This window comes from Entelurus aequoreus, linkage group LG05, assembly GCF_033978785.1.
Source record: "Entelurus aequoreus isolate RoL-2023_Sb linkage group LG05, RoL_Eaeq_v1.1, whole genome shotgun sequence".
NCBI lineage: Eukaryota > Metazoa > Chordata > Actinopteri > Syngnathiformes > Syngnathidae > Entelurus > Entelurus aequoreus.
The window spans coordinates 85,722,694-85,738,806 of NC_084735.1; the positions used below are offsets into that span (position 1 = coordinate 85,722,694).

General features: G+C 39.4%; 1 protein-coding gene across 2 annotated transcripts in view; it reads right to left on the reverse strand.

Moving 5' to 3' along the window:
* Positions 1–4,307: 4,307 nt before the first annotated feature.
* Positions 4,308–16,113, reverse strand: part of LOC133649893 (prenylcysteine oxidase-like) — a 12,534-nt gene continuing 728 nt past the window's right edge. Inside the window, exons 2-7 of one of the 2 annotated variants that reach the window (XM_062046584.1) lie at positions 9,110–9,316; positions 8,846–9,020; positions 8,572–8,783; positions 8,361–8,501; positions 6,622–7,033; positions 4,308–6,552 (exon numbers count right to left, since the gene is read on the reverse strand). In XM_062046584.1, coding sequence (XP_061902568.1) covers positions 6,303–6,552; positions 6,622–7,033; positions 8,361–8,501; positions 8,572–8,783; positions 8,846–9,020; positions 9,110–9,316 — 1,397 coding nt within the window. In that variant the 3' untranslated portion in view covers positions 4,308–6,302. Of the gene's footprint in view, positions 6,553–6,621; positions 7,037–8,360; positions 8,502–8,571; positions 8,784–8,845; positions 9,021–9,109; positions 9,317–16,113 lie in introns of both variants that reach the window. The other variant, XM_062046582.1, reaches the window with a different exon arrangement.

Here is a 16,113-nt window from a genome sequence, read left to right on the forward strand (position 1 = left end):
GCTGTGAGTAGAAATTTAACGGCCCACAGCCAATTTTTTAACACATACTATTTAAAAAAAAAAAAAAATAATTGCAAGAAAAGATCACTAATAAAACAATTTTTTTTTTTTAATTAAAAAAATAATAAAACAATTTTTCTTTAAAACTGTTATTGTTGAAAAAAAATCGTAGTAATTCCAAATCAAAGTTGTTATGAATTATTGACCTATTCAAAGCTCTAATTACTTTACATCAAATATTCAATTTTGAAATATTTTTGGGGAAAATATTACACGTTTTGTGCGTTTGCCATAAAAAAAACGAAGTTTTCCATGACAAAAAAGGCATAAAACAAACAAATCAAAAGAACAACTATAAACATTTAAAATTGACGGATACATTTGAAGTTGATCTACACAGAGACTTAAGTGTTGAAAGTAAAAAAAAAAAAAAGTAACTTATGTTTAACACCCCATGATATTTTGTGGGACCTTGTAACTGTAACTGTTAAAAAAAAAAGAAAGAATCAAAATCAATGTTTTTTTATTAATTATTGATCTGGCCAGATCGCTTCAAGAATAAAAAAATATAAACAAAATGACCTGGAAGAAAAGCTACCATGCTAACACGATAGCAACATCAAGCTTACAGTTAGCATTAGTGAAATACACAAATATGACACCGAGGTGTATACCTGCTAAATTGGCTAAAAAAAAAGCTAACATGCTAATGTTAGCATGCTTAAATGCTAACCTAACCTGCGTCAAGTACAACATATATTACTCCAAGGTGTGTAACACGTTTAAAATGTTAGCCTGCTAACGTTAGCATGCATCAAATACCAAAACAGGACTTAAGTGTATACCTACAAAATTAGCTACAAAAAAAGCTAGCATACGAACGTTAACATGCTAACAGGTTTCATTTGTCGAGTAACAAAATATTTGACACTGAGGAATGAACCTGCAAAATTAACAAAAAAGCTAACACGCTAACAGTATTATGCTAACATGCTATCAATAACAAGCTTACAGTTAGCATTAGTGAAATACAAAAATATAGGACACTGCTAAATTGGCCCAAAAAAAGCTAACATGCTAAAGTTATCTTTTTTTAACTGTAACCTGCGTCAAGTACCAACATATATTACTCTAATGTGTGTAATTCGTTTAAAATGTTAGCCTGCTACTGTTAGCATGCATCAAGTACCAAAACATGACTGAAGTGTATACCTACAAAAAAAAAAGCTAGCATACTAACGTTAACATGCTAACAGGTTTCATTTGTCGAGTAACAATAAATTTGACACTGAGGAATGTACCTGCAAAATTAACAAAAAAGCTAGCATGCTAATATTAGAATGCTAATGACTGTGTTAAAAAACTAGCTACGGGCATCCCTGCTTTAGCCACGCTAGCATTAAAGGCTCCCCATAATGTAACATTTTCAAGGTTTTAATGTCCTCCGGCACTAATCTTTTTATTTTTTATTTTTACTATCTCCCGGAGAGTGTGCCCAGGAAACACAAACAGGAAGTAAAACCAAATTCAGGAATCATTTTTCATTGTTGCGCGAAGATAATCAGTTACATTTGCAAACATGATGTGCATCAATCATCACATGGATCATTGCGTCACTTACAAAATGTCATCCACTCCACTTGGCCTCATTTGCATAAATAAACACACATGGCGACTGAAAAACATGACAAAATTAAACAATTAAGACCTTCATTGCACATCTGTAATCTATTACTAGTCCATGTTGCAGTCGTTCAAAGTAATCTATTACAGAGGTGTAACTTTAGCAAGCAAGCCAAAACTACAGAACATTCATGCTTTCTGTTCGAATATTGTTGTCAATTTACATTTAAATATATTATATACTTTTTTTTTTATTTTTTTTAACTTAATATGACTTCAGCTCTGTCCTCACTTCTCAACACGTGAGTAATGGACTACTATAGTAATGGAATACTCAAGTAATGGACCACTGCATCAATGGGATTAGAGAGTAATGACCTACTGCAGAAATTAAACACTGGAGTTATGGACTACTGAGGTAATAGATTACTGGAGTAATGAACTACTAGTAGAGTGGACCTCTGGAGTAATAGAATACTAACGTAATGGACCACTGGGGTAATGGACTACTGGAGTAATAGACCACTGGAGTAATGCCGAAATGGACCACTGGACTACTATAGTAATGGGTTACTGGTGTAATAAACCACTGGGGAAATGGAGTAATGGACTGCCAAAATAATGGATTACTGGTGTATTAAACCAGTGGTACCGGTCCGCGGACCGATTGGTACCGGGCCGCACAAGAAATTTAAATTTAAAAAAAAAAAAAAATGATGAAATCAGCATTAAAAACACAATATATACATTATATATCAATATAGATCAATACAGTCTGCAGGGATACAGTCCGTAAGCACACATGATTGTATTTATTTATGGGAAAAAAAGAAAAAAAAAAATGTTTTTTTTTGTTTCATGTCTCTAAGACGTTCCTACCGGAAGTTACAAGCAGTTTTGTCTGTGTTTTCCTCCGAAGAGCAGTTTTGTCTGTGTTTTATTCCTAGGGGGCGCTAGAGCGCAATTTTGAGTTTTGGGGTTCGTTTTTTTTTATTAGATCGCAATTTGTGCCAGTCCTGATGTGTGTGAAAAGTTTGGTGAGTTTTGAAGTTTTTTAAGGGGGTCAAATTACAGCTCAAAGAGGCAAAAATGAGTGTTTCTATGAAACTTTTGTTTTGAAGGGGTGATTGCCAACTTCCTGTTGATTTTTGCTGAAGGATGTGAGTGTATGAAATCTAGCTCTAAGTCAGACCTACATAGAGGTTTTTGTTGCATGTCTCTACGATATTCGTACTGGGAGTTAGAGGAAGTTGTGTCTGTGTTTTTTTCCTAGGGGGCGCTAGAGCGCAATTTTGAGTTTTGGGGTTTGGTTTTTCCACTAAAGAGTTTTGTTCGCGTTTTTTGATGTGTGTGTAAAATTTGGTGAGTTTTGAAGCGTGTTAAGGGGGGCAAAGTAGTGTGCAAAGCTGCGGAAGAATAATAAGAAAGAAAGAAAGAATAATAATAATTATACAGGGTACATGCGGACCCTAATTATACAGGGTACATGCGGACCCTAATAAAACCTTACAAATTCAATAGGTCCTTTTGTCCCATTGCAAAAGGACTCCCTTTGGGATTCCTTTGACAATGGGCCGTGTGGGTCCTAATAATAATTAAAAAACATCAATGGCATATCAAATCAAATTTAAATAAAAATGGAATGCCTCTTTTCTATTTGCAGCATTCTGAGGTAAATATCAACATAAACTTTTTCCACAGGCTAATAATAAATTTGAAAATAAAATAACAATAATGAATGAATCAAACATTCAAGCCTCGAAGTAGCAAGAGAAAGTGCATGAATAAAACGTTCATTATTGCTCAGTCAGTGTTTCCCATAAACTGCCAAGATACCTGTGGCGGTGGGGGCGTGGCTATGGGCGTGGTCACCATGACGTCATCGAGTAATAATGTAGTAATTTACTACAATGATATGATTTTCTCTAAAAAAGGCTAAAAAAATGTATACTTACTAATTAATAATAACAGTTTTGTTTTAAACGTCCATCCATCCATCCATTTTACAATATAATTATAACACTTTATGTACATATTTATATACAGATTTGAACAATAAGTTATTCACTGAAACATATTTATTAATTGTGGTTCTTACAAAAAATATATCTTATAAAATATAAAAGCTAAAATGTCTCTTAAAGCTCTGCCCCTTTAATTAGTGCGTACTAAATAATTTAACTTTAGCCTACTACTACAACCATATTATTTACCAGCAACATAAAGTGAAACAGAGTAACAAATAAACAGAAAACAGTAGTGGTCAAATACAAATAAGTCAACAAGAGAAGTATCCTACACTTCTCTTTTGTAAAGTAAATCTGAACAGCCGATACGGGCATCTACATCAACTATATCAGTGGTCCCCAACCTTTTTGTCGTTGGGGACCGGTCAACGCTTGAAAATTTGTCCCACGGACCGGGGGGGGGATTTTTATTTTTATTTTTATTTTTTTCATAAAGAAATACAATCATGTGTGCTTACGGACTGTATCCCTGCAGACTGTATTGCTCTATATTGATATATAATGTATATATTGTGTTTTTTATGTTGATTTAATTAAAAAAATAAAAATAAAATAAAAAAGTTTTTTTTTTTTTTAAATAAAATTTATTGCGCGGCCCGGTACCAATCGGTCCGCGGCCCGGTGGTTGGGGACCACTGAACTATATGATTTGCCTGAGAAGCTGGACAGGACCAATAAAAAAAAAAATAAAATAAAAAATTTTTTTTTTTTAATTTTTTTAATTTGTGTTGGACGTAATTCTTTCGTGGCGGGCCGCCACAAATAAATGAATGTGTGGGAAACACTGTTAGTTTGCTACACTGATTTGCTTTAACACTGAATATGGAACAAGCAACGCTTATATAACTTAATAGTGCAAAATCAACTTTCAAAAAACAAACGAAAAAACATCAATGGTCTATTAAATAACATTTTAATAAAAAAATGGAATGCCTCTTTTCTATTTGCAGCCTTCTGAGGTAAATATCAACATTAACTTTTTCCACAGGCTAATACATTTGAAAATAAAATAACAATGAATAAACCAACCATTCAGGACTTTAAATCTAATCTAATCTAATCTAATCTGATGTGCCCAAACCAGATACCTGCCATCTTTTCTGGGATGCTAGATCGTTAATGTCGGGGCTCAGGTGGGCGGGGTTTGGTGGTAGCGAGGGGGGGGGGTGTATATTGTAGCGTCCCGGAAGAGTTAGTGCTGCAAGGGGTTTCTGGGTATTTGTTGTGTTGTGTTTATGTTGTGTTACGGTGCGGATGTTCTCCCGAAATGTGTTGGTCATTCTTGTTTGGTGTGGATTCACAGTGTGGCGCATATTTCTAACAGTGTTAAAGTTGTTTATGCGGCCACCCTCAGTGTGACTTGTATGGCTGTTGGTATGGATGAAAAGCGGACGTGAGGACAGGCGTAATGGACTACTATAGTAATGGATTACTGGAGTATTGAACTACTGGTACAGGGGATCACTGGAGTAATAGAATACTAAAGTTATAGACTAACAGAGCACTGGAGTAATGGACTACTATAGTAATGTAATTTTGGAGTAATGAACCATTAAGGAGTAATGGATTACTTGAGTAATGAACTATTGACATACTGGAGCACTGCAGTAACGGACTACTGAAGTAATGGACCACTCATGTAATGGAATACTGAAATAATAAACTACTAGAGTAATAGACTACTGAAGTAATGGACCACTCATGTAATGGAATACTGAAATAATAAACTACTAGAGTAATAGACTACTGAAGTAATGGACCACTCATGTAATGGAATACTGAAATAATAAACTACTAGAGTAATAGACTACTGAAGTAATGGACCACTCATGTAATGGAATACTGAAATAATAAACTACTAGAGTAATAGACTACTGAAGTAATGGACCACTCGTGTAATGGAATACTGAAATAATAATCTACAAGAGTAATAGACTACTGAAGTAATGGACCACTCGTGTAATGGAATACTGAAATAATAATCTACAAGAGTAATAGACTACTGAAGTAATGGACCACTCGTGTAATGGAATACTGAAATAATAATCTATAAGAGTAATAGACTACTGAAGTAATGGACCACTTGTGTAATGGAATACTGAAATAATAAACTACTAGAGTAATAGACTACTGAAGTAATGGACCACTCGTGTAATGGAATACTGAAATAATAAACTACTAGAGTACTGAAGTAATGGACCACTCGTGTAATGGAATACTGAAATAATAAACTACTAGAGTAATAGACTACTGAAGTAATGGACCACTCGTGTAATGGAATACTGAAATAATAAACTACTAGACTACTGAAGTAATGGACCACTCGTGTAATGGAATACTGAAATAATAAACTACTCGAGTAATGGACCAGTAGAAAAATGGATCACTGGAGTTTTTGACTACTGGAGTAATAGATTACTGAGGCAATAAACCACTCAAGTAATTGGACTACTGGAGTAATAGATTACTGGGGCAATAAACCACTCAAGTAATGGATTACTGGAGTATCAGACTACTGGAGTAAGAGATTACTGGGGCAATAAACCACTCAAGTAATGGACTACTGGAGTAATAGATTACTGGAGTATTGGATTACTGGAATATCACTTCTGTACCTCCTTGATGGAGTTTTGCAAAGTGTCCTGCTGGAGGTCAAAGTTCAGTCTTGACGCTGTGCATGAGGTCCTTCTGGTCCACCATGTCGGCTTGTCGGTTCCAGCGGTGGTACGCCAGCAGAGCGATGTTCTTGGCCGCCACCGAGCTCATCTCCATGGCGCTGCCGACCCACTCGATGCCATTGAGGTAGTAGAGGTTGGGCTGCAGTTCCACGGGGGGCAGGGAGGGGCTGCTGCCGTAGCGAGGGTACGCCTGCCACTCCGTCACCTGCACCGAGTAGTAGGACCTGAGGACCAGCGGCGGCGTTAGCACGGCGTTAGCACGGCGTGCTGCCACCAGCGTGGAGGACACTCACCTGAAGAGCGTCTTCAGCTGAGCTTTGGTCAGCGGCTGCAGGGAAAAGACTTTATAGACGCCCGCCTCTTGCGCTTGTTTCCGCCTGAAGCCCAGCGAGATGTTGACGGGACAGACGCTGGCCACGCTGTTGAAGAACAGGCCGGGTGCCTCCGTGGTCAGGACGCAGGCGTAGGGGAAGAGGCGGGGGTCCGGGAAGCCAAAGAGTGAAGTGTTGAGGTAACCGTGGACGACGGTGGCCACCGTGCTGTGATAGTCGCCCGCCGGCTGATCCATCGGTTGCGCGAAGCCTCGGAAAGAAATCCCCGAGCCCACGCTGTCCTGGAGCGGCGTCGCCAGGACAACGATGTCGTACAACTCCGACCTGGTCTCCCCCGCCCCTGTGAAGCTCAGTCGGTACTGAAGGGTGTCCCCTGCTGGGCAAAGGTGGACATTACAGCTGATGTGAGCGCTGATGGCCACGAGGGAGGTGACTTCACAGGGACAGGAAGTTGACAATGCAATGACAGGAAGTTGACAACGCAATGACAGGAAGTTGACTTCACAGGCAAATTAAGTTGACAACGCAATGAGAGGAAGTTGACCTTACAGGCACAGGAAGTTGACTTCACAGGGACAGGATGTTGACAACGCAATGATCGGAAGTTAATGTCACAGGGACAGGAAGTTAATGTCATTAGCACACAGGAAGTTGACTTCAGAGGCACAGGAAGTTGACTTCACAGGCAAAGGAAGTTGACCTTACAGGCACAGGAAGTTGACTTCACAGGGACAGGATGTTGACAACGCAATGACAGGAAGTTAATGTCATTGGCACACAGGAAGTTGACTGCACAGGGACAGGAAGCTGACTTCACAGGCAGTTGACTTCAAAGGCACAGGAAGTTGACTTCACAGGCACAGGAAGTTAGCTTCACAGGAAGTTGACTTCACAGGCACAGGAGGTTAGCTTCACAGGCACAGGAGGTTGACTTCACAGGCACAGGAAGTTGACTTCACAGGCACAGGAAGGTGACTTCACAGGCACAGGAAGTTGACTTCACAGGCACAGGAAGTTGACTTCACAGGCACAGGAAGTTAGCTTCACAGGCACAGGAAGTTAGCTTCACAGGCACAGGAAGTTAGCTTCACAGGCACAGGAAGTTAGCTTCACAGGCACAGGAAGTTGACTTCACAGGCACAGGAAGTTAGCTACACAGGCACAGGAAGTTAGCTACACAGGCACAGGAAGTTAGCTTCACAGGCACAGGAAGTTGACTTCACAGGCACAGGAAGTTAGCTTCACAGGCACAGGAAGGTGACTTCACAGGCACAGGAAGTTGACTTCACAGGCACAGGAAGTTAGCTTCACAGGCACAGGAAGGTGACTTCACAGGCACAGGAAGTTAGCTTCACAGGCACAGGAAGGTGACTTCACAGGCACAGGAAGTTGACTTCACAGGCACAGGAAGTTGACTTCACAGGCACAGGAAGGTGACTTCACAGGCACAGAAAGTTAGATAGTTGATGTCACAATGACAGGAAGTTGACGCTACAGTGACAGGTAGTTGATGCCACAATAACAGGAAGTTGACGTCACAATAACAGGAAGTTGACGTCACAATAACAGAAAGTTAACGTCACAGTAAGACAAAGTTGACTTCCCAGTGACAGGAAGTTAATGTCACAATGACATCACAATAACACAATGACAGGAAGTTGAAATGGACAAAGGAAGCTGAGCAAGGTCAAAGTTCGTACCAGAGTGCAGCGGCTCCACAGACGTGACGTGCGCTGACAGCAGGTTGGCGTTGGCCATCCTCAGAAGGCCCGAACACACCAGCTTGTTCCCGCCCTCCACCGCCCACAGGTTGTTCTGAGCGCTCGCCAAGGACACGGCGCCTGCAGCAAACACGAGCGCTCGTTACGCAGCGCCGAGCACGCCGGACCAATCGGAAAACGCTCCTCTGACCTACGAAGGCGGGAATGCTGACATTCTGGCAATAGTTGACCCTCATGATGGGCGCGATGACCTCGTCGATGAAGCGCTGAGACACGCCCAGCTCCAGCAGCGAATCGGAGAGCGGCTTGCGCGTCATGTTGATGAAGCCACTCCCCCCCAGAGAGTCCAGGAGCTCCTCCACAGAGCTGAAGGCGTAGCCGTGGGCCTGGTACTTGTAGATCCTGCAAGGCGCACACGCTCAGCACCATCGTTCTGGCGAGGGGCGCCACGTGCGCGGACGCACCTCATGAACTTCTCCATGATCTCCTCCACCCACATCTGCAGGCGGATGAAGCTGATGCCGTAGCGCCACCACAAGCGGGAGAGGTCCAGCAGGTACCAGTCGGTCTCCTCCAGGATCACCTCCTCGCTGTTGAACACCGCCGTCTTCCCCGCCACGCTGCGGCGGTACTTCAGGCCTGGAGGGGAGCAAAGACGAGAAACGTGCACGCGTGCGTGTCACCACCTGTGTGTGTGTGTGCGCACGTGCACGTGCACGTGAGCTCACCCAGCTGCTTGACAAAGTCCTGCATGTGGAGGTTGAGCGAGTGAATGATGGAACCTCCCGACTCGTAGTCGTTGTGGTTGACCGTGACCGTGGCCAGGCGACCTCCGACCTCGCCCTTCTCGTACACGTCCACTTGCACCTCGGGGCCAAAGTGCTGACGCAGGAAATGGGCGGTGGCGCTGCCCCCGATGCCGGCCCCCACCACCGCTGGAGCCAAATGGAATCATCAACGAACACATTAATGTACGTTGTATAGCACAGTGGTCCCCAACCACCGGGCTGCGGCCTGGTACCGGTCCGCGGACCGATTGGTACCGGGCCGCGCAAGAAATTAAAAAAAAAAAAAAAAAAAAAAAAAAAAATTAAATTTTTTTTTTTTTTTTTAAATTGAATCAACATAAAAACACTATATATACATATTGTGTATGTGTATGTCAATATAGATCAATACAGTCTGCAGGTATACAGTCCGTAAGCACACATGATTGTATTTCTTTATGAAAAAAAAAATAATAATAATAATAATAATAATAATAATAATAAATTAAATTATTATTATTATTATTATTATCATCATTATTATATCTTACGACTTACGGTATATCAAAAATAATATTGAGCAAAATTTGATTGAAATATTGTCGTGTGGCCCTCCAGTGCTCGGGTTGCTTATGCGGCCCCTGGTGAAAATTAATTGCCCACCCCTGTTGTATAGCGTAAAATACTTATGTCATTCATTTCTAATTCTGGTTTCTTTCCATTAGTTAGCAGTGGTCCCCAACCACCGGTCTGGGGACCAGTAACGGTCCGTGACGCATTTCTACCGGGCCGGAGAGAAACATTAAATCATTTATAAAAGGACTGCATTTTCTCCGACTTAACTTTAGCCTGTCCCACCAGACCAGGTGTGTCAAACTTGTTTTCATTGAGGGCCACACCGCAGTCATGGCTGCCTTTAGAGGGCCGCTTGTAACAGTAAATAATTAACGAATTTGCCTATGAATTAAAATATTTTACTTTTTTTTTTTTCAGTAAAGAGTAAAAAAAAATCTGCCGATTTTACCACAGTTTTTTACAGAAAAAAAACCGGCAGCTTAGTTGCTAGTAAAATATTGTACTGTAAAATATATGGTGATTTTTTTTAATTTTTTACAACATATTACCGTAAATAGAAATACAGTACCACTCTTTAAATGTATTTTGGCAATTCAGATGCCAGTTTTTTACCATAATAAAATGTGGTACCATAAAACCATCAACCGTGGATTTTACATACATTTTTTTTTTTTAAACTGACAGCTCAGTCGACAGAATTTTACTGTAAAAAACAAACATTGGTCGTTTTTTTCCCCCAATTTACAGTAATATGCTGTAAAAAAAACTCCCTAAATTTTACAGTAAAATCTATTTGTCATTTTAATAGTGTACAATTTGATGGATAACGTGCTTCGAAATCGTAAGTTAAGCAGATATTTAAGTATTTATTTGGATTTTGACCAACAAAGTTAGATAATATAATATTTCTTGCAATATTGGACACTATTTTTTCCCCTGTCAAACTACGAAAAAAACCCTAATACCTTTACTAAGAAAATAAGAAAGTAGACACAGAAAATATAAGGTATTTTATTGAAACATATTATTTCCAGGCTTTTGCGGGCCATATAAGATGACCCTAACCATAACCCTAACCCTAAACCTAAACCTAACCCTAACTTAACTTTGGCCTGTCCCACCAGACCAGGTGTGTCAAACTTGTTTTCATTGAGGGCCACACCGCAGTCATGGCTGCCTTTAGAGGGCCGCTTGTAACAGTAAATAATTAACGAATTTGCCTATGAATTAAAATATTTTACTTTTTTTTCCCAGTAAAGAGTAAAAAAAATCTGCCGATTTTACCACAGTTTTTTACAGAAAAAAAAACGGAAGCTTAGTTGCCAGTAAAATATTATACTGTAAAATATATGGTGATTTTTTTTTTTTTTTACAACATATGACCGTAAATAGAAATACAGTACCACTCTTTAAATGTATTTTGGCAATTCAGATGCCAGTTTTTTACCATAATAAAATGTGGTACCATAAAACCATCAACCGTGGATTTTACATAAAAAATGTTTTTTAAACTGACAGCTCAGTCGACAGAATTTTACTGTAAAAAAACAAACATTGGTCGTTTTTTTCCCCCAACTTACAGTAATATGCTGTAAAAAAAACTCCCTACATTTTACAGTAAAATCTATTTGTCATTTTAATAGTGTACAATTTGATGGATAACGTGCTTCGAAATCATAAGTTAAGCAGATATTTAAGTATTTATTTGGATTTTGACCAACAAAGTTAGATAATATAATATTTCTTGCAATATTGGACACTATTTTTTTCCCCTGTCAAACTAGGAAAAAAACCTAATACCTTTAGTAAGAAAATAAGAAAGTAGACACAGAAAATATAAGGTATTTTATTGAAACATATTATTTCCAGGCTTTTGCGGGCCATATAAAATGACCCTAACCATAACCCTAACCCTAACTTAACTTTGGCCTGTCCCACCAGACCAGGTGTGTCAAACTTCTTTTCATTGAGGGCCACACCGCAGTCATGGCTGCCTTTAGAGGGCCGCTTGTAACAGTAAATAATTAACGAATTTGCCTATGAATTAAAATATTTTACTTTTTTTTTTTCAGTAAAGAGTAAAAAAAATCTGCCGATTTTACCACAGTTTTTTACAGAAAAAAAACCGGCAGCTTAGTTGCCAGTAAAATATTGGCGTGGCTATGGGCGTGGTCACCATGACGTCGTCGAGTAATTTGTATAATTTACTCTAAAAGCTCAAAAAATGTATACTTACTAATTAATACTAACAGTTTTATTTTAAACGTCCATCCATCCATCCATTTTACAATATAATTACAACACTTTATGTACATACTTATATACAGATTTGAACAATAAGTTATTCACTGAAATATATTTATTAATTGTGGTTCTTACAAAAAATACATCTTATAAAATATAAAAGCTAAAATGTCTCATAAAGCTCTGCCCCTTTAATTAGTGCATACTAACTAATTTAACTTTAGCCTACTACTACAACCATATTATTTACCAGCAACATAAAGTGAAACAGAGGCAGTCAGTAACAAATAAACAGAAAACAGTAGTGGTGGTAGATAGACACAGAGCTTCATCAAACATCTGATCCACTGAACAAAGAGCTCCAAAAATCTTGAACTTTAGACTGCCATCAGTTTTACTCCCTCCACTTAACCATGTGTTTCCTACTGCCTGCAGACTTTGCACCCTTTGTTATATACACATGTTGTGTTTCTAATATAAATACATTTAATAAAGTCAAATACAAATAAGGCAACAAGAGAAGTATCCTACACTTCTCTTTTGTAAAGTAAATCTGAACAGCCTATATGGGCATCTACATCAACTATATGATTTGCCTGAGAAGCTGGAGAGGACAAAAAAATATATATATATTTTATTTTTTTTAAATTTGTGGCGGACGTAATTCTTTCGTGGCGGGCCGCCACAAATAAATGAATGTGTGTGAAACACTGGAATCAAAATCAATGTTATTATGAATTATTGACCTATCCAAGGTTCCCATTACTTCACATCAAATATTCCACTAAGAAAAATATTTTTGGTGGAAGATTTTGCAAATTTGGTAAACAAATACCCCCAAAAATGATATTTTGTTGTTTTCTTACTGTACCGAAAATGAACCGAACCGTGACCTCCAAACCGAGGTACGTACCGAACCGGAATTTTTGTGTACCGCATACTTGCCAACCCTCCCGTTTTTAGCGGGAGAATCCCGGTATTCAGCGCCTCTCCCGACAACCTCCCTTCTCCCGACAAACTCCCGGTATTCAGCCGGAGCTGGAGGCCACGCCCCCTCCAGCTCAATGCGGACCTGAGTGGCGACAGCCGTTCTCACGTCCGCTTTCCCACAATATAAACAGCTTGCCTGCCCAATGACGTCATAACATCTACGGCTTTTAGAGAGTAGAGTGCACAACAAGGAGAGAGAGTTCTTGCTTTCTTATGTGGGTTTATTGTTAGGCAGTTTCATTGACGTCCTCCCAGCGCGGTAACAACACGCAACAACACACGTCACGTTTAGTCTACCGTAAAGCAGTTCGTCTGCAGTAAACAGCAATGTTGTGACACTCTTAAACAGGACAATACTGCCATCTATTGGATAGCCTGCAGAACACTGAAATTCAAGTATTTTATTTATATGTATAATAAAATAAAATAAAAAATAAAAAAATAAAATATATATATATATATATAGCCAGAATTCACTTAAAGTCAAATATTTCATACATATATATTATATATATATATATATGAAATACTTGATTTGGTGAATTCTAGCTGTAAATATACTCTCTTCTTAACCACGCCCCCCTACCTCCCGATATCGGAGGTCTCAAGGTTGGCAAGTATGGTGTACCGTTACGCCATACTTGCCAACCCTCCCGTTTTTAGCGGGAGAATCCCGTTATTCAGCGCCTTTCCCGACAACCTCCCTTCTCCCGACAAACTCCCGGTATTCAGCCGGAGCTGGAGGCCACGCCCCCTCCAGCTCAATGCGGACCTGAGACTGAGTGGGGACAGCCTATTCTCACGTCCACTTTCCCACAACATAAATACGCTTGCAAGTTCCAAAACGAATGGAAACAAGAATTTCAGTTCATCCAGGACAGTTCGAAGGGGAAGGTGTATGTTGCCTGTAAATATGTAGAACAGGGGCCGTACTTATCAAGCTTCTTAGAGTGCCATTTTACACTTAAGTCCTGAGAATTTGCGAAATTTAGTCCTACTCTCAAACTTAAGAATAAAAGCTTTTTATCAACGTTCTTAAGTCTAAGAATCACTCCTACTCTCCACGATATTTAAGAGACCTTCAGAGGTGTCTTAAGTGGTTAGGAGTTGCCAGCAGGGGATGGCACTGAGGCGAGAGAGACGTGCGCCAACGTTCAGGGAACGGAACAATGTTGGGTTTTTTTTTATGACGAGCAGCTGATCAAACGGTATCGTTCAGACAGAGCGGATATTATTTTTGTCACAGATTTAATACTTTTCGATTCCTTGTTGATTTCTGCATGTGTCTGCAGTGGGCTAGTATATACAGAGCCACCCACACCAGTTTCAAATTAGTTGCCTAATTAATGAATTGGAAATAAAATGTTATGACAGTAGCGTATGTGTGTGGCCGTGAGGTGAGTGACGTCAGTGAGTGTGTGGGCGAGAGAAGAGAGGGAGCGGTAGCGTGAGTGCCGGCGGGGACTAGTTTGTTTTGTATTATTTTGTAGTTCATTGTCAAAATATACACTCCCATTGTCCACTTAAATATTTCCAAGATATTTCTTTATTCTTAGACAACGGATTCCCTTCCGTGATTGGTCATTTCTATGGACACAGAAATGACGTCACCTAAAATTCCGTTTACGGCACATAGTAATGTCGTAATTCAGCTCTGAGTGTGACACTTAAGATTCAGTCCTACACTTCGCTGAAAGTGGGAGTAAGACGCTTGATAACTAACTTTTAAGTGCAGCTTTCAGCCAAGAATTTATTTACTCTTAAGTCAACTCTTAGCAGACTTCTTAGGAGTAATTCTAAGAAGCTTGATAAGTACGGCCCCAGACTTCTCCATTGAACACAGTGGCCGAAATGATTTCTCAGTCATGAACAGAGAAGTTAAACAGGACAATACTGCCATCTAATGGATAGATGATTCAAGTATTTCTTTTATGTAAATAAAATAAATATGTATATATATATAGCTAGAATTCACTGAAAGTCAAGTATTTCATACATACATGTATATATATATATATATATATATATATATATATATATATATATATATATATATATATATATATATATATATATATATATATATACATATATATACTCATATATATATGAAATATATATGAAATACTCGAGTTGGTGAATTCTAGCGGTAAATAACCACGCCCCCAACCCCCCTACCTCCCACCTCCCGATATCGGAGGTCTCAAGGTTGGCAAGTATGGTGTGCTGTTACGCCCCCACTAAATGGTAACACCCGAATAAGTTTTTCAACTTGTTTAAGTCGGGGGTCCACGTTAATCAATTCATGGTAAAAAAAAAAAAAAAATCAACGTAATCATCGTAGTATCAACTAGAAACGCTCCTGTACTTGGTATCATTACAGTGGATGTGACATGATACAATGCACACTAATGAACATATCAGACAGAAAAGTGACAGATTGTAGCCAAAGGCTGATTTCCATCTGCATCTTATTGCAAAGAAACACTAATTCAGCTTTATAGTGACTTGCAATTTTCATGCACTTATGGGTGAGGGCCGACATCCGGGCAACTGAGCTACATACGGGTTCTTCGAGCCATAGCAACCAGACTGGCGTTGAAAACAAACCGTTGCCATTACTCTTTAACCTGTCGACCTACGCTGGTTAAACCCGTCATTCTGCCTCCAAAATGCCTGAAAAACTGTGTTGTTTTTGGTCGTGCTAACCACAACTGGAAATAGGGAAAACAAAGGTTGTATTTTGTTCTGCCAAAGCGTGATAAAAGCCCACAGAGACGAGACAAATGGCTCGCAGCTTTACACCGGGAAAACGAGGACGGTTCTCACTGGAGTCCCCCAAAGTCCCGGGTCGTGTGTTCGGATCACTTCGTTTCTGGTAAATATAAGGAACAAAAATCCACCTTCTTAACCACAACTTGGCTATACGTCCGTGCTAATGTTGTACTTGTTGAATTTGTACCTTATAACGTTCGACAGCTGAAGTTGTTGTACAAAAATAACATGCGGTATATACTATATAGTCTATAGCCTAGCTAGCTATTTTCGAAAACCGGTTTCGTTTAAATTTGCACTTAACAGTTGGGTTTTTAAAAACCAATAAACCCTATAATTTTCATGTTGCCATTCAATACATGTAGCCCTCAAATCTCTCA